We start from the raw sequence: 19083 nt of genomic DNA, 5'->3' as shown, positions 1-19083 counted from the left end.
AACTTCAGTGTATCCAGAAGTACCATGCTGAGAAGTCAAGTAACCACGGCAGTCAGTGCTCACCACCACCCCACCAGGGTCACCATGAAGCAAAGCCCAGCAGGCAGGGGTCATAACTTCAAGTAAGGCAACAAGAGGACAAGAACACTCCAGGCACACTTATTCTCTGCCTACCACCACAGCTGCAGCACTGTATCTTTGAGAACACTGCCCTGGACACATAGATGCAGGCAGTCAGCATCTACAGCTGGCAGGATCCAAGCCACATCTATTTAAATACTGAAATCCAAGTTAGATTTCCTGTGGCAACACACTGAGCTTCCTGGAATCCCTCAGACCTTCAAATCACCCCATTGCAACTACATCCCTATCCTATCAAATGCATGTTATTTCCCTGAATGCCAGGGAGAAAAGGTACTCCTCTCAGCTCATTAGCTGTAAATTACAGCGATTACAAAAGGCTAGTCAAGAAGTTTCCTTCATACCAACCATACATAGCATGAGTGATCATTTTACAGAGATGCTTGTGCAGCTTAAGCTGTTGTGTTTTCTTTCAGTATGTGAATTAGTGAGTGTACAGCCATAGTAAAACCATGCAAAGGCACTTCTTAAAGTAAATTCCACCCCAAAGACTTGTTGTCACAAGTATGCTCCTATAATAGTTAGAGATGTCATTTTTTTTCAGGATTTATTGAGACATCTGCAGATTACCCTTCTCTTTCCTCTTGCTTCCATCATGGCTGACATTAGACAGAACTGGCATTCAAAGCCAGCCAACAGGCAAGACCATGTTTATTTCTAATTTATTTTTATCTTCCATGTGCTTATCATTTGCTTGAATCTTTCGTATCTCTTTATCCACCTTCTTGTTGGAAGATTTGTAGTGTTTGATTTGTATTTAGAGAAAAACAATGAATAGTACAAAAAAATCTCTTGGCTTCCTTCACACCAAGGGATGAGGTCATAGGGCTGTTGACAATTATTTTGAAACAATCAACCTTTCATTGAGTGATGTGATCGTGCACATTCACACAGCTTGATAAAATACAGGCTTGCTCCTATCTAGAGCCTCAGGATTGCAGCCATGATATAAAATAGTACTTTTCCAGGGCTGGAAACATTTTCTAACAATTTCACAGACCAAAAAGAGACACTATCTTTCCTAGTACTTAATCCCCAAATTTGAACCATTGTTTCCTACCCCTTCTGTGCTCTAAAAATGTGGCTTTTAACAGACAATTCATTAAAAACATAATTTTTCCTAAATCATTTTAATTGATGGTAAACTTCAGTACTCTGATCATTTCTACAAGACAGGCTTTCCAGCTGCCTTTCCATTGCTCCCTTTTAGTCTCAGGAGCTCAACCATCAGCCACAGTGACTTGCTGTAGCACTGCAGAGGGAGGGAGGGAGGGAGGAGGATAACTCATCTGTGTCTCCAACCAGATCTCTGAAGAGAAGCTTCAGCTTAAACATGAGCAAGAGAACAGTCATTTTAAAAACAAGAAAAGTACAACTCTGACTCCTTCAGATGCTTCTTGGGAGTCAAAAAAAAAAAAGTGGCAAACGAACAGAATGACTGTCTGAGCTCCTTGAACACAGATTAAAGCAGCCACGCTGGGAGAGAAATTGTGCCAAAATTGTTTGAGGTGTCCAAGACCCCAAAAGGGCTGTGCCTACCCAAGGAGTGAATAACACACTTTATACCTCGTTTTTGGCATGGTCTCTGGCACACCTGTCAAAGGAAGGTTTGGGAGTAACTAAAGACTTGCATATGTTTGCCACTTCTGTGCAATGCAAACAGTTCAAAAGAAGGAAGAGGAAAACAGGTGACTTCCAGGGTTCATGATGTTTCTCAGTTAATGAGGGCAATTTCACAAACAGTAGAAGTAGCACAAAATCTCCAAAACTGTGCATTTCAAGATGTTTTCTTCACAGCCAGTTTTAAGGAGTTTCAAAACAAGGAAAACTAAATCCATAAATCCTGCATGCTAATTATTAGTAATTTTCCATGTCCTACCAAGTCAGAAGGGAGAGGATACTTTACTTCGTTGATCCCATCTAATTAGTGCATTATGATCCACAGGCTTCTCCATCAGTATCTCATCTTCCCCTTTGTCCCAGGGATAAGAAACTTTATACCTGGTTTCTCATATGTTAAAGTTGGCATCAAAGGCATGACCTGAAATTATAGCTTCCAGTTTTAGGACAGTAACATTGTGCACAAGCACACAAACTTTCTTTATAATTCAGCTGGAATTTTTGGGCTGGAAATGTAATCTTTTCAGAAGTCTGAATCTTTTCAGAACTCTGTTTCCCAGGCCTTACAAAGCAGTGCTCTTTAGAGAATCTGCTCCTCCAGCACCATTGGTGGCCAGACTCCTCAGAGTGCAGGTGCAGAAAAGATCCTGTGGCTCCACACAAGAAGGAGCCCTGGAAAAGGCTGACACAGGCTCCCAGACACAGCCCTGTGCCCAGCACCTACCACAGTGATCAGGAACAGGACCACAAGTGAGGCTGCTAAGCCAGGTTTTGGAGCAAATTCCCAGGCATCCTCTGGAGACCTGAAACACATTCAGACCCAAGAAAGTGCAAGGGTAACTTGCTGCCATTTTGCAATGGGGATAAACTTCCTAAAAACTAACATTTTTTTAATAACTATAAAAATTCAGGTTCACTGTTAAAAACAACTGAAAACCACATTCCTGCTTTGTACCCGTGCTGCATTCCTGCTAATACAGACACAGATACTTCCTCTGAAAAAAAACAACTGCTCTGGTACCTGAGAAGGACTTCATTCAAGAAATATAGTAAATCCCTAGTGTCTCTGCAAGATTTGAAAGCCCATTCCAAAAGGTGCAAAAAGAAAAAAATTATGAAGACAATGATACACTGTTATATGCTTAAAATATGCTTAACAACATTTCAGGAATTAATGAAAAAAGTTTTCCTAACACTTCCACTCATTTCTTTTAACATTGGTAAGAAAAATCCAAGCAGCATAAGACAGTATAAATCCATTAAGACATTCCCTAAGGTATGTACTGCATAATAGCTGCAGTGGAAGCTATGCCAGTAACTAATTAAACTTATGCCTCGGGCTTTAGTGATGTCAATTCATCTATTCAAAATTTATTCTGTTTTTAAAGAGCAAGTAGATAATTTTCTCCATGAATTCTATCATTTTAAAAAAATTAAAAATTCATTACTTAAGATCTTTTAAAGTAGAAATACACTGTGGAGAAAATGTGTTTGATATGATAGACTATCATATTTTAATAAATGCAGTAAAGTTTCATGTCCTTGTGAATGAGGTGGTCAGCCCATCCAGGAAGGTGGAAACTTTTTCCTTCCTTACAAGAAATAGATGAGTACACAAAAAAGCTTTGCTCTTGACAAAAGGTAGCTTCTAAAAACTCCTACAGAAAACAAGCTGCTCATCCAAGATGATAATTTTCACACTACATGACAACTCTTACCTCAAGAGTTACCAGTTTTCCTTACATTATGTGGCGTTTTTTGGGCTGTAAAAGTCCTCAAGGTTGGGTTATTTATGAGAGTAAACTACAGCAATAGTTACTCTTCCAATTTCAGCAGAAGGGCTATAAAACTATGTAGAAATAGCTTCTGGAATAAACTGTTGCAGCCTTTAGCTCACCCTTGTTGCTTCTGTTAGCATCTTCTCATGAAAAGAGGACAGTCATATCACTTCCTTCCATGGTTCTTGTTACAAGGTTTGCAAGAAGGCAGCAAAATTATGACAGTACCTCTTCTTTTTAATTGCATCAGAATTCAGATTCAGTCTCTTCCCAGTTGTTGGTAAATTCCAATTGTTGCAATTCCACTTTGATGGGCAAAATAACTTCCATATTAAGTAGTAAATCACCAGAAGTTCTAGCTCATCCTCAGGCCCCACAAAGCTAACAGAGCCCTCTGATCACACTACTTGCACAATCATTTTAGGGACACTAGATTCATACAAACATGTTGTTATTTGAATCAGTCATGTATTACCAAAAAGAAAAAAAATATGTATCTGACGCTCAAATCAGAAACATATTGTCATTAGCTGCCGTTGCTTTTGGCATGCTACTCTGAAAACACAACTACACATTACTTCTCTTTGCATCAGATCGTGCTTGAATTTATGTAAACATTGTGTAAGTGGCCCAACTTCACAAAGAATGAAACTGCTGTTTGCCATCTGCACTGGTAGGGTTGTACTGCACAACATTAAGCTTTATTTAGCACTGTTTATGCTCAAAGTGTCCCCAAACAATATTAACCAGACTGGTTAAGTTCTGGTGTCAGAGAAGCCATGACAGCAGCCATTAAAGAGCTTACGGAAGTTCAGAGTGCATGTTCTTCTTGAATGTTCAGACCTATTTTACTGTAAGCAGATACTAGAGGTGTTCCTAAGTGTTTTATAGGCAAAGGGACATAAACGCATGAACAATTTTAAATAATGTGGTCATTAATTAGATATTAACCAGGTATTCAGGAGAAAGTAAGTTAGGTTCATGCAAGTGTTCAGTTCTTAACATGCTGAGTACTTACAGCCCTAAGGCTTGAAGTATTTATAACTAGCTGCAGAACAAAGACGTGCTGAGCTGCTCTAGCAGAAATTCATCAGCATCAACAAGAACTGCGTCCTGTATGTTCCAGGGGTGCTGTTTGCAGAGATCCCAGACATAAGAAGTCATAGCTGACTCTGATCTTTAGATGCAGCCAAGGAAGATGGTCTAAATACCACTTGCCACAAAGAGGAAAAGAGACTTCAGAATGACACTCAGCCTCTGCAAAGGTAATAGATGCAAGGGCTACCTTCTGCTACCTCACCTTAATACCACAAAACAGATCCAACTGATTCAACTTTAAAGGTTTTGTCCTTAGACTATTAGAATTATTTCTTATTAATATAATTTAAAAGAGTGAGGATTCAAGAAAGAGAAAGACAATAAACAAGCTCCATAAGCGCGTCATTTTAAGTGATGACACTGGTCCATGCAGTTTGCAGTGTTTTCTGCTTCTCCTTAGAGACTGTGAAAAAACTCAGAGTATGGTTTGGAGATAGAGAAGACACACACACACACGTACAGAGTTATATATTACAATATTCAAGCAACATCATAAATTGAAGAATATGCATCTTATGATTAGCAAAAGGCAGTGCAATCCAAAGGGAGCCAGACAATAGACTACATGAGCTTTGGATCAAATCCATTAAGCTAACACTGTAAACCACCAATATGAAAAGATTTCATAAAACAAAGCTATGCAAAGTAACTGCTGGTGAGTATCTGTCAAAAGTGAAACCCCAAAACCAAGAAGAAAGTCAAAGAAATTGATTTTGATTACACAGATTTTATTGCAGTTTTAAAGGAGGCTAATTGCGGGGAATCAATATAAAGTCACCATGGACCATCTGAAAACACCACAAGACAAAAATCTGTTACAAACACAAACGTCTGTCTTTGGCAGTAGACGCTGTCACAGGATTTTTAAATCCAAGATCTCATCATTGCTTGTATTAAACCTTGGTAATCTCAGTACAAATAGACTGAGGGCCCTATGGGGTGGCTCCTAAAAGCCACTCTGCTCCACCCCAGGGCTCCAGTTCTTAACTTCCCCTACTTTTACTCATCTTGTCCCTCTGTCTTTATACCAAACCTCTGTGAAACAGGTGGAGTAGAGATGGTCTACAGTGTTTATGCTGAGCAGAGAAAGCCATGGGGGCATGCTTAGTAACAGGGTGATAACTGAGGAAGAAAATGTAAGAAAAAAACATCCCAAAAAAGAGAAAAAAACAACCCAAAAACCCCAAACCCAAAAACCCTAAAGGAAACACAGCAGAGCTGTTACACTGCATTTGAACATTACTCTGTATTTCCTCCAATCCAATTTCATATTTGTGTTGTTTGGAGTTTTTTTAACTGCATTTATATTTTTCAACACATTACCCTGTGTTGGAGTGCCCTATCCAAGACTTTTAACCCCGAACCAGAGCTTCACTCCCTTTCAATCACCCTTCTTAAATTCAGCCCTCATCAGCCATTCAACAGTAACTTCTACACTGGATACTGTCCATTTTCATCCTTTTATTTTTTGATTTTTTTTTCTGTTTTAACAGTGATCACCAGTTTTAACTCTTCAGAACAGCAAACATGTCCCAGCCATTACAATCTTCTCCTTTAACTGCTCTATCATAATTTCACTGTTCCTCTATTTTCCTAATTTAAATCTAATACCAGTTTTTAACAAGTTTGTCCTAGAGAGGCAAATATTCTATTTCTAAATGTAATCTAGATAATTTTCTGTCTTGGCTGGCCTCTGCCAAGTGTCATTGAACTCAGGCACAAAATTCTACTGCAAGATTTTGTGGTTTTTTTACTTCTCTCACACAGGTACAGTGTGTTTAGAATATGGCTGCTGAAAATAAATTTTACTTCAAGACAGAATGGGCTGCTCAAATACCCTATTCTGAAAACATCTTGTTCATACAAAGCTTCTGTCTTAGCAGAGCACGCCATGAATGACAAAAGAGGAGTGTGATTCATTTGGCAGCTAAAGTATTTAAATAGTTCCACAATGGCATATGAAGCCCCATACACATCACAACTTTTTATTTCCCACAATCATTTTTCTTTTCCTTCTCACTCAGTCATTTTTCTCTGAATTATTAAATCCTTCTTTCCCCTTCGTACAATTTGGGAATTCTCTGGCTGTAAGAACTCATAAGAGAAGGTTATAGTTAGCAGTAAAAGAAAGAGGGTTGTAGGGAAAAGATGGCTCTACGAGAACTGTGAAATGAAGGCTATTTCAGGTAAGTGAAACACCCAACACTCATTCAATGTGTAACTTCTTCAACAAAACTCATCCCAGTCAGCATCCTGCTTACCAGATAGCACACAAATGTGGCTCTCTGGCTGACAGATAAAGTCCACAAATTAACACACACTCTTACACACAGTCAAGGTAGTAAAAAACAATTTTGGAGAAAAGGCCAAGCTGAATGTGTTTGAACCTCAAAACTGCTAAGGAGAGAAAAGCAGTCTTGATGACATGAAAAAACACAAACCAATCATTAGTGTACAGTTCAAAAAAACCCCCAACCTTATAATGAGATGAGTTTCAGAGAGAGTTATAGCAATTTTGACTAGCTAGAGAAAGATATTAAAAATTCCTGTGATTTTCAAAACACCACACAGACTTTGCTTCTTACATAGTTTTGACTCCATTTGACAAGTACAGGCCCATGAATTGATTTACAGGTTACTGAAAATGAGAGAAAAAATATTAAATGGATAATGGATGAGTCAAACTCAATAAAGAGTGCAATACTAAAGTTTAATCTGGGTTACTATGCATCACTCTTATCATGGCATGTCTGTCCAGCATGCACTGTAAAATAAAACACAGAGAAAATAAAACATGCTGCTTGTATTCTCAAGAGAAAGAAAGCCTACCTTACCACACTATCTCAAGCACAGAGAAGACCTTCCAAGCCTGTTTAAGGACAAAGACTAAACAGAATTGATTAAACACCATGGAGAAAAAAACCCCCAAAAGCCATCTTAACTCACAGGAGGAGGATGAAGTATAAAGGAACATTTCTAACCATGAGAGCAAAGAGATTCTGAAGCAGCATTTGCTGGGCACAGCAAAAACCCAATGAATCTTCATAAATGTGAAACTTGGGAGCCCACAAGAGTAAGGGGATGATCTAAGCGACGTTTTCCAAACTCATCCCGTGCCCTTGCTCTCTCATTCCTACACCATGCCATACATACACACACACTTACACACACATTAAGCAGTTACCTCAACCCTCGCCTTTCTGAGTAATTTGAAACTACTCAGAGTAACATCTTCATTCATATTCTGATATTTTTATTTCTTTGTTTGCAAGTTTTCTCAGCAGTTACCTCCAACCATTCTTCTCCCTCTAGACTATTTTACATCAGACAAGTCCTGAATTTGTGTTGCTGCCTTCACAGAATATGGATATTCTCTGTAGCTGCCTTCTTTCATGAAAGGCTACTTATGACTCGTAATAAATTATCAACTCACCACTTCACAGTTAAAGGTCACTTCAGAACTTGTGGTATATGAGAAAAAGAAGGAGGGAGGGAAAAGGGATGCACATAAAAATACAACCTAAAGAAAGCTAGGTTTTCTTTAAAAAAAAAAATCAACTAAAGGCACAGTTCACTCAAATGAACTATTTAAATGCTTTAAGAATCATAATTTCATAATTTACTAAAACCTCCTTCTTCATTCTTGGCATAAGTGCATGTGTGTGTGTAGGCATCATATCTTTAATTGCAGTGTGAAAAATGCTGCTCATTGAAAGAAAAAGTATGTAGTTATAATTAGAAGTGGAAACTATAACCAACACTTTACTTGATCATACAGAAAAGGCATTGCTTAGTCTCAAGATAGAGCCTCTAGGTGTCTTGTACTTCTAATAACACTCCTGTTTACTACTCGATAGTTGAGTGATCCCTATTGAGCCAAAGTACTGCAATCCAACTAATTCCTTTTACAGGCTCACAGAACAGCCAAGGCAGGAAGGCAGCTCTGCAGATTGCTTAGTCCAACCCAGCAGCTCAGAGCAGGATCAGTGAGAGCAGGATACTCAAAGCTGTGTTCAGCTGGCTGCTAACTACACTCAAGGATGAAGGATCCACAACTGTGTGGAGTACCTTGGACAACCTGTTCCAGTGTTTGGCCAACCTCAAAACATTTTTTCTTATGTTTAAATTATTCTGCCGTATTTCTACTCATACCCATTGTCTCTCCTCCCTTCACTGTCTACTGCCAGGAGGACTCTGGCTCCACTTTCAGTACTCCAACACATCATGTAATCAGACACTTAATAAGATCAGCCTGAGCCTTCTCTTCTCCATATTGAACTGTCCCATCTCTTTCACACTCTCCACAGATCTCAAAGGCTCCAATCCCTCAGCCATCTACATGGCCATTCACAGGACTCACTCCACTCTCTCCATCTCACTCTTGTCATGGAGAACCCAGAAATGGACACAGAACTCCACAGCTGCCTCACCAGAAAGGACAAGGGGAGAAGGATCACATTGCTCCCCCTGCTCACAGCACTCTGCCTGAAGCAGCCCAGGCAGCCAGGAGCTGCCCCTGCCACAAGCACACACTGCTGCCTCATGCTCTGCTTCATGTCCACCAGGATCCCTGGGCCTTTCTCCACAAAGCTGCTTTCCAGACACTCAGCCACAGCCTGTACTCGTCCCTGCCATTATTCCTCTCCAGCTGCAGGACTTGGCATTCCCCTCTGCTCATCGGCATCCTGTCAGCCCATTTCTCCAGCCTCTTCAGGCCTCTACCAATGGCAGCACGACCCTCTGGGGAGTCAAACATTTCCCACTTTTGCACCACCTGCCAACCTGCTCTGACTCCTCTCTGCCCTGTCTCCCTGGGCATTACTGCAGATCCTGAGCAGCACCAGCCCCATTACCCACCCCTGTGGCACCACTGCCACTGACCAGCCTGCACCTGCACCTCGTGCTGCTGATCACAGCCCTTTGAGTCAGGCATTTCTGCCAGGTTTTTCCACTCTCCTGGGTTGCACCTCATCAGTTTGTCAAGTTATGGGAGACAGTGACAAAAGCTTTGCTGAAGTCAACATAAACAACATCCACTCCACAAGTCAAGGATCTCATGGTAGAAGACTAACAAATTGTTCAGACATGACCTCCCTTTCATAAATCCATGCTGACTTCTCCCACCAGCTTGTCCTTCATGTTTGGAAACGGCTTCCAGGAGATAAACATGAGGCTTGAGTTCCCCAAATTCTCCTTCTTTTCCTTCTTGAAAAGATGATGGACTTCTGCTTTCTGCTACTCCCCAGGAGCCTCCCCCAAGGCTCTTTCTGAGAAAATCAATTTTCCATCTTGATTTAATCTCCTCTGAGATTTTCTTCTGGATGAGGCATTGTAGCAGAATGAAATGTATGTATGAATGAAAATAACACCTGTTTTTCAGATACCAGACTGGGTTGCAGCAATGATAGAAAGAGGAGAGAATGCTTTATACTGTGGAAACAAATATGACCTAGTGTTACTGAATGACATTTCATAGAATAAAATAGGTCTCCCAAACCCAAAACACTGCAAATAGTTATCTATATTTTTGTAGTCAATCATAACACTGACCAAGCACTCATGTGACCTCAAGGAAAAGAAATGAAGCCATATAAAACATAACTGTTCAAGCAATTTCAACACTCATTGCTACCCAGCCATGATTAACTGAAACACCACCTTTGAGATTAAAATGTAATTTTTAGAACATATATACAACTGGCAGCTACAATTTTTAAAAAATGGCCATATATTACATAAATAAAGCATCCAACTTTCCCATAGGGAGGTATTAGGTCACTGCTTTTTCCAATACTTCAGAGATGCCTGAATTTACATGGTTTGTCCTGTCCTCCTTTTTTCAATGTTTCTCCTATTTATTCTTTTTATTTCCTGATCAAGCTTGTGCTTCTTCAAGCTTTGCTTAGTCACACCATCGTTACCACTTGCATGGAAGCAATCTAACACAGTACAAGCTGTACAGCTTTTCTCTCTGCACACAAGTGCACCCAGCAGAGAGGAGCTGCAAGTCAACACACCACTGAACACAACTTTGGTTTTGTGCTAGCATAGCTACAGTTTCTGCAGTGCACAAAAATGCTTCATTAACATTTCAAACAATGTAATTTGGTGCCTTAGCTGCATTTCCTATGATGGTCTGTCCAGTGAAGTTAGCTTACTATGGGTTCCTCTTAAAGAAGCTTTTCCAGGTACCCTGTAGGTATCCTTTTCACTTAAAAAAATGCTAGAGAAACTGCTCAATCACTTCTTTCCAGTTATCTCATCTGTTAACAGTTTAATTCAAACCAGAAGTTAATGTTAATATTTTATGAAAAAGCAATACTTATTTGGATATTAAAAGCTGTCCAAGTATCTTGCACAGCTTCCACAGCTGTCATTATTCATTCTACCCCTTTCATATGAGAATAAAATCAGAATATTAACTACTCTCTTCAATTCTACTACAGAATTCAAACCTTAAACTTCTCTCTTTTCTTCCAAGAGAGGCAGGTGGTTAATAACTATATCCAAGAGCAAGTACACATAACTAAGAGGCATAGCTGTAAATTCCCTGGAGAGGAGGAAAAAGAAAGATACAAAAGGAGAAGGGGGGAAAGAAAAAAAGGAAAATACTACAATGCAACAATAAACTATATATGTTAAACAACCAAAGTGGAATTTCCTAAAATGGTAGCTATTTGCAAACTTCTGCCAGCATAGCTGAAGCAGGAAGACTAGAAGGTGTGACTAGCAATTGAACCAGCAGAAGCCCCTGCCACTGACTTAAAGCAGCTGAACTGGTTCAGCTAATTGAACTTTCACTGGTACAGCCTGTTTGCTCGCTGTGCAGGGTTTTACTGAATGGCCCTGAAACAAAGCTTTGCACGGAGTTGCTGCATAGCAGAAGCTCCCTGGCAATACTTCACACTAACTCTCTTATAACCACAAAAGAACACCAGAGCAGGAGGTGCAAGTTCCTATCACAAGTGAGGCTGCTCATCCATAATGTTCACAAAGAACAATTTGGTTTTGTATTATCTTATGCTATGTATTTTTGCTCCTCATCAAAAGGCACACATATTCAGAGAAAAAGAAAAATGATATTTCAAGTGGCCACTGTTAACACCAAAAAAATCAAGGAGCTCTGTTAGTGCTACCAAAGGACCTTCACCAGACAATTATTATGGTGATGTAATTTTTTTTGCACACCTAGAAAAGCAGTAGTAACCCTTGTAGTTAATCACTCTATATCATCACTGAATCATTACATGTGACACATTTTCACAAGTCCTGTTTACATGCATTTCCCTGACAGCAGCAGGAATGCAAAATCTTACTGCTTTGAGATGAAGTTCAATAAAATGGTGGTGTCACTATAATGGCAGCACAAAATAAAATTCACCTCTCCCCCTGCTACTCTGTATCATGCTCCAGTGATGCAGACTTCCCTTTTCTCTCAAGCAGTCTAACCAGCTAATATTAATTGTCTTTAACTAAAAACAATTGCCTGTAGCCAGTATTTATCTTTAATTTCATTGCTTGTTGCCAGATCTGATGAGGGGATTCTGAGTGTGGGAGCCTAGTCAATTTTTCCAACAACGCAATCTAGTAAGAGATAGTAATTTAGCCTCTCCCTGTAAATCCTGTTTTCACTTTATGAATGTCTGAAAACATCAGTAGAAAACAAGTACATCTGTTAGCACTCATTAGCAAATGCTGGTGCTGCTGGTCGTAAAAACTCAAATCCCATCTCCCTATCTGTCCTTCCAGATACACTCTTCATTGGTAGGACTTGAGAATCTCATTTTAGTACAAACAGGCTCAAAAGCATGACTGAGAAAACCTCCACTAATACAACAGTCTTCAAATAAAAACCTCTCTCTAACACAGCAGTAATTAATATTTTCTCTCATTCTTTACAGTGCTCAGTGTAATGGAGCTGCAACTTGACAGCAGCAGGACATAGTACAGAGATTGGAGAGGCAGGTTACCAACACATTACAGGAACTCCAGGCATGAGCAAGGAAGCCCTGAAGGAGTTCTTCAGCCCTGGAACCTGTACGCCCAGTTTCAGCTTCATGAGAAAATAAAACCCACACAGAAGCTGTGGGGTGGGAAAGTGGGAAGAGAAGGGCAGCTTCTAATGGAAACACATGAGCCTTATAGAACACCTACTGGGAGTACAGTATATTCAGCTTAAAGAAACCAAAATTACCCTTTTCTAAATATCTGAATGTTCACTAAGGAAAAAATGCAACGGTAAAAATCCCAGCACAAAGAAACGGGTCAACAGTAGTGTCACTGCAAGTGTCACCAGGGTTCAGAAGGGCGAGCAACACATGCTACTGCCTTGTGCAAACTCTAATACAGAAAAAACCCTATCCTTATGCAATTGCTTAGTGGAGTAAAAAGTGTTGAATTAGTGGATACCAGAGGATAAATTTCCTTTATTTTGTAAAATAAAACTTCCTTTAAAAATAATTTCCTATACCTTAACTTGTATGTTGTGGTTTTAGACCCAGGTTTATTTCTGCATACAACACACATACATCATGCATGCCTACTGCATGGGCACATATATATTAATTTTGGAATACACCTGGAAAGGGATTACAGGTTGAGAAAGAGCTTTTATTTTACAGTTTAATGAGTCACTCTTCTCCCTCCACTTACTCAAAATTTTCCTCTGATGTCCACCAGTTTGACTAGTCTCTAAAAAAATTTCACATTGAATGACAGGCTGCAGAAGTTCAAACAACCTAGTAAAAACACATAGGCTAACAATATAGAAAATAGAAAGTTTTCTGTGCAGAACCACAGAGCAATCAAAGATTATGAAATGCAGTGCTCAGTCCCACAAGCACTGGTGCATGTAAAGAGTTGTATTCTCCTTGTCATTCCATCAACTTCAGTGAACCACTGAAAGGTTTCAAAGTACCTATTTTTTCTTCTGCAGGGAAAAGTCCTGGAGATATCTCACAGCACGGTAACTCAAATCCTAACTCCTTCCAGGATTTTACTTGAAATTTAGCATTCTGTACTTTTACAAAACATCAGCAATAAACCAGGTTTTTCTTTTGAATTAACTATCACTAATTGTGACAATCTGCTCATGAGAGCTAATAATGCCAAGGTTGCGGGTTCAATCCCCATATGGGCAATTCACTTAAGAGTTGGACTTCATGATCTTTGTGGGTCCCTTCCAACTTGGAATATTCTGTGATTCTGTAATCTGTGAACTCGAATTCACAACCACAGGCCTTCAGGTTCTCTCACTTTAAAAGGACAGAGTCAGAGTCAAAGAAAGGTAAATACAGCAAGTACACCACAGAGCATTACAAATCAACTGAAGGTCGCAAAATCAGTAAGTTGTGTGGGAACAGAAGTAAAAACCTGAATATATGTCCTTCTCTACCTGCACAACACCACATTTCAGGTAGTTCCACTTGTAAGTGCTTTATTTAATGAAACAAATTATATAGCAACTATTCAACTAAGTTTTAGAATTAGACTCTTCTAAAACAAAATAGAAGAATTTAAAAATTCATTGAAAGCTACATTGAGACATGCATGCAGCTTTTTGGTGGGTGAATTTCAGCTATTTTTTATTCAAGATAGATAATGTGGTAGCTCTGACTTACAGGCATTTTTCCATCCATATTTCCCTAATTCAATCCTGGAAGGAGAATAACTCAGGTCAATTTAGAGTCTTTTAAAGGAGGAACAGATTACATTTTGATAGTACAAAAAATTGAGCTGTGGGACACTGGGGAAGCATAAAGAAAACATTAAGATTTGCATCTTACTTTCTTCTACCTCTAATTATTAGGCATCCATTGGGCCAGTGATTTGGCAATGGCTGATGACAGTGTATGAGCATGTCTCTGTAGTGCCATGAAGACAACATGACAGGACCATGCACTAGGACAGGCAGCCTGCTCACCTGCTGGCAAGGTCCTGGGGGCAGCATGATAAGGAAGCTTGGGGTGAGGGAACAAAAATGAAAAAATCCTTCAATCAATCAAAAAGCTGATAAATACAGGTGGCAAAAGGAAAGCTGAATCATGTAATGCTCTCGGCTCCAAGTAGGAAGAGAAGAATTTTCAGCCAAAAGGATTTAAAAATGTTTTCATTTGGTTTGTGTTATCGATTAATAAATAATACCGACAGACAAATCAGGCTGCCTAAACACACCAAAGCATGTTTAAAAGGGAAACCAAGGCTTAGCTAAGCTGGTTATCATGAGCCAGCCAAAATAGTGGCAGTAGCTTGTAAGCTACTGCTGAGCAGTCATGAAAATTATGAAAGAAGTTTCTGTTTTAGAGACAGTATCTGTTGGAAGGGTGTTTTTAATCAGGGTTTTTGATAATACTGGCCTACTGCTTGTGGGAAGGCCAACACAAGTTCTCTGGAAGAACAGGGACTGACTCAATCTTTCAAAAGGTGACTGAGCCCTCACCAAGCAGGAAATGGACAAATCAAGGTTCTGTGAAGCACCAGATACATACGTTCAACAGCTTGCACATTCTTGAATGGCTTGTGTGCATTTGTTACTCTCAATATTCCCAGTCAAAAAAAAACCTCAGTAAAAGTCATTACCATTTTCTGTAAAAATGAAAGGTTTGCCTTGTTCCTTCTCCCTGGGTGGGAAGTACCAATGTTACTTTTAAAAATGTATGCTCTACTTGTTCTCCTTCCATCCCTCACCACCTCCTGTCACAACCACTGCCGCTAAGTATCCATCGCTGAAGAAGTCTGAAGTCAGAGTGAGTAAATAACCCATCCTATGGCAGTTTTCCTGCACCTTTGCCTTTTTCCACGGTAACTGAGTAACTAGAGTGTCTATATATAAACAATGATATATTTCATATGGCTTTAACAAAGCCAAAAAATGAGGAATAAGAGGCTCGCATACACTCGGCTCTTTCCAGCTCTGAAGAGAACAACATGTTCTCTGCTCATAAACCTAAACTGCTCTAATATACTTTGTCATCTTATAATTTTAATAACAGTGCCAGTGAAATTCTAGTAGAGTGATGTTCTAGTAATTAGGTGATGGCAGGAAGTGGTGGACCCTTTAAGGACTGTCTTCACCATCAGCTTCCCAAACAGTACCCAAAAGATTCTAGGAGGAAATTGCAGCACTTACAGGAACAGAACACAAAGATACCTAATTAGCCAAATACTTTCAACAGCAGATAATGCAAATAGTTTGTCATTCCAGTTGATATGCATTTTATAAAAACACAGAAACTGTTACCTTGTCTATACATGAGACTTCAGGAAAATCAGCACTTCTGCACATAGAAATAAACCCCAAATACAACAACGAAAATCCAAATAAATTAAAAATTAACACCACTAAACAAACCCCACATACGCACATATACTTACTGTTAATAAATTGTAGTGTTTGATCAGAACTAGAGAGTATCACTAACTCATAGCAGCAGCAGCTTTTTTTCTACTCATCCCTCTTGCTGTCATCTTCATTCTTACTTACTGTTAACACTTAAGTCATATAAACTGAAAGACAATCAGTAGATGAAGTCTGGACTTCACAGGTTGTATTGTTCTAGCTATGTAAGTGGACTATTTGGCAGGCTAAGACTGAAGCACAACCTTTCACCATTATGATTATTAAATGCTGCAGGTATGCCAGAGGCTTTCAGAATACTGTTTCTCTTACACCCTTTTTTGCAAACAAATATTAAAACCATTAAAATCAGATAATATTTCCTAAACTTGAGGGAATCCATCTGAGGGCTTTGTAATTAAACTGCAAAGAAGGTGGAAGTATTGACAAGTATTCTCACGTTAGCTTCAAACAGCAGTGAGACTGAACCACAATTCAGTTTCTAGGAACTTATGTTTTAAGAATTTTAATGAGGTTTTTGGTCCTGTCAGGAAAAATCAGATACACAGCTGTACTCTCTTCAAATCCAAAACTGTAGAAGTATGTTTTGCAAGACATTTGTATGCAAATACTGCTAAGCACCTCTACAGATTCTACCTACAGAGAAGATTTTCTCACAGCAGCATCCTCCAACAGTAAAACAATTGCCACACCAAGTGTGAAAATGAATCAGACCAAAATACAGGTATTACTAACATATCCACCCACACACAGAGAAAATAAAAACATCCGGAGCTTGTAAGGTTGCCAGAGGGGGAAAAAAAAAAGAAAACCGATTTCAGGGAAGAGAGAATATAAGTTTAAGACACCTTCTCTTTGCCTCACAACCTTTTAGGACTAGGTTGGAGAAATGCTATGAACCATCTAATCCTGCCAATTCTATAAATCCTTATGACTACTTTAAGAGGCTATTGCCAAAACTGTATTGAATTTTCCATATAACACACACTTCAAATAATAATACATAACTAAGTTCTGAATAAATTGAAGCTACTTTAAAGAATTATTCTATTATAGCATGAACGAAGTTATATGTTTGAAAATATAAATTCTAGATGGCACATTGGGTTCCAATCTCTGATTAGATTCTTCTCATGGTTTGGAGCTTCAGAAAGGGAAGAAAGAAATAAAAGAGGGTTTTTTCCCTTATAGCCCAAATTGGTTTTTCTTGTAAGTTACAATTTAAACAACAGCATATTTTAAACAGGAATAGTCTACTGAGGTTTTCTTAACACTACAAATGACCACCCTGAACAAGAAGAGGAAATAATTGAGTCTCCTTTGTATATTAATTGATACAACCCACATTAACTCTATCAGTAAAGCAGTATTATGTGTATTTAAATAAGAACGATTTTAGACATCTGTAATTATATTGCATAAAGAATGAAAAGAAATAAATTTTATTTTCAAATTCATAAATTTCATAAAATTGTAGAATGGTTAGGGGTTGGAAGGGACCTTAAAGATCATTTAGCTCAAATCCCCGTGCCATGGGAGGAGTTGGATCCATGGCAGAATTTCCATCAGTTCTATCAATACATAATTACAAGTAAGCTACTGTCTTTTCAGAAGGTTACTTTTTGCAATATAATGTACTAGTCATTAAAAACAAGTAAACACCTTAACACTGAAGCTTCACATTACTGTGTGCTCACTACATGACTCCTGCACGTACTTAAAACTTACTTACTTTCACATACTTCATAAAATGTTTAAAGGCTAATTCCCACAAAACATCCAACAGCTGACAGCCCCAAACCACCACCATTTTTTCTCTCTTTTCCACATCCCCACACTCCCCTGAGTAGCCCCTCCCCTCAAAGCTTGCCATCAAAACACATCCAACAAACTGTTCCCCACAGGACAGCCAAATCCACACTTGCTCCCATGATAAACATACGGGGTCCATCCTGCCGACTGCAGTGAGCATGGCGCGCTTCCCATCCGGCTGGGAATATCACCAGTTCCCTGGGACAGGGAATGGTAAAGAGCCTCCCTCGCTGCCAGGGAGTTTCAAATCACTTCCAGGCCAAACACCCAGGGCAGCTGCCTCACTGGAGCTCCCTCACCTCCTCTGAATCCAGATGAACAGGTTGAGGTGTGACATCATTTGTAATCTCGCCTTGGGCATCCAGGACAGCCCAGAGTGCTGTCATTGCTCTGTGCTCAACGCCCTTGTAAGAGTGAACACAGCCAAGTCAGAGACTATTGACTGGCACAAGACCAGCTTGGTCAATCGGTGTCTTTGTGAGGAGATGGGCTGGGAGACAAAGATTTCGTTCTACTAGTTTTACATTCACCAATGTAAGAGCAATAACAGCAGCAATAATAAGTAATTACACCCTCTGATGTTACATTTCTCCTCACAAAATCTTAATTGCTGATGACAGAAACAAAAACTCAAAGAGACAACATTTTCACATGATTCTACTGTCTTGCATTTCACCATAAGCATAACAAGTTTAATGGCCATACCCAAAACTTGGAATAAGAAGATAGTACTCCTGACTCTCATTCAGTTAGGATCCCATGATCTAAAACAGCTCCTGAAAACAAATATGTAGACAGTATTCTAGTAAGATTTCAAACAACGACAAAAGAAAAAGCTTATTAATTGAGTTGCAAATTCCTGCCAAGTATGTAAAAAAAAAACAAAAAAAACCAAAAAAAACCCAAAACAAAAAATAACCACCCAAAAAAAACAAATCAGAAGTACCCCAGCATAACAAGCCATTGACCCATAAAGCAACTTGTCTTTTTAGGTACAGACAGAAATAATTTCCCTAGTCTGGATATAACCTCAGTGCCTCTGCTCATGCCACAGCTTTCCCAGAATCATGGAATATTCTGAGTTGGAAGAGACCCACAAGGATAGAGTGCAGCTCTTAAGTGAATGGCCTGTGTAGGGACTGAACCCGCGGCAAGTGGCTACTGAGGCAAAGCTGATCCAGACAATGCTTAATTAATAGTACTCAGACTGCTGAGGAAAGCAGTGAAGGCTCTAAGAACCTACAAACCCCAGAGCAAAGGCAGGAAGTCACAGAGGTG

At 39.3% G+C, this 19083-nt stretch overlaps 1 protein-coding gene across 6 annotated transcripts in view; it reads right to left on the bottom strand.

The window, feature by feature from the left end:
- The window catches only part of SH3KBP1 (SH3 domain containing kinase binding protein 1), a 214606-nt gene that overhangs the window by 166572 nt on the left and 28951 nt on the right, over nt 1–19083 (bottom strand). Inside the window, exon 1 of one of the 6 annotated variants that reach the window (XM_042036758.1) lies at nt 17936–18049. The exons of the other annotated variants lie outside the window; for them this stretch is intronic. Within the exon in view, the coding sequence (XP_041892692.1) occupies nt 17936–17965 (30 nt within the window). The 5' untranslated portion in view covers nt 17966–18049. Of the gene's footprint in view, nt 1–17935; nt 18050–19083 lie in introns of those variants that run through there. 6 annotated transcript variants of the gene reach the window in all.

Source organism: Corvus kubaryi, unplaced genomic scaffold (assembly GCF_017639235.1).
Source record: "Corvus kubaryi isolate FWS band 111438036 unplaced genomic scaffold, C.kubaryi_AGA036_p1.0 133, whole genome shotgun sequence".
In the NCBI taxonomy this organism is placed as follows: domain Eukaryota; kingdom Metazoa; phylum Chordata; class Aves; order Passeriformes; family Corvidae; genus Corvus; species Corvus kubaryi.
The sequence above is the reverse complement of the archived record's forward strand: the minus strand, read 5'-3'. Positions and strand labels throughout refer to the sequence as shown.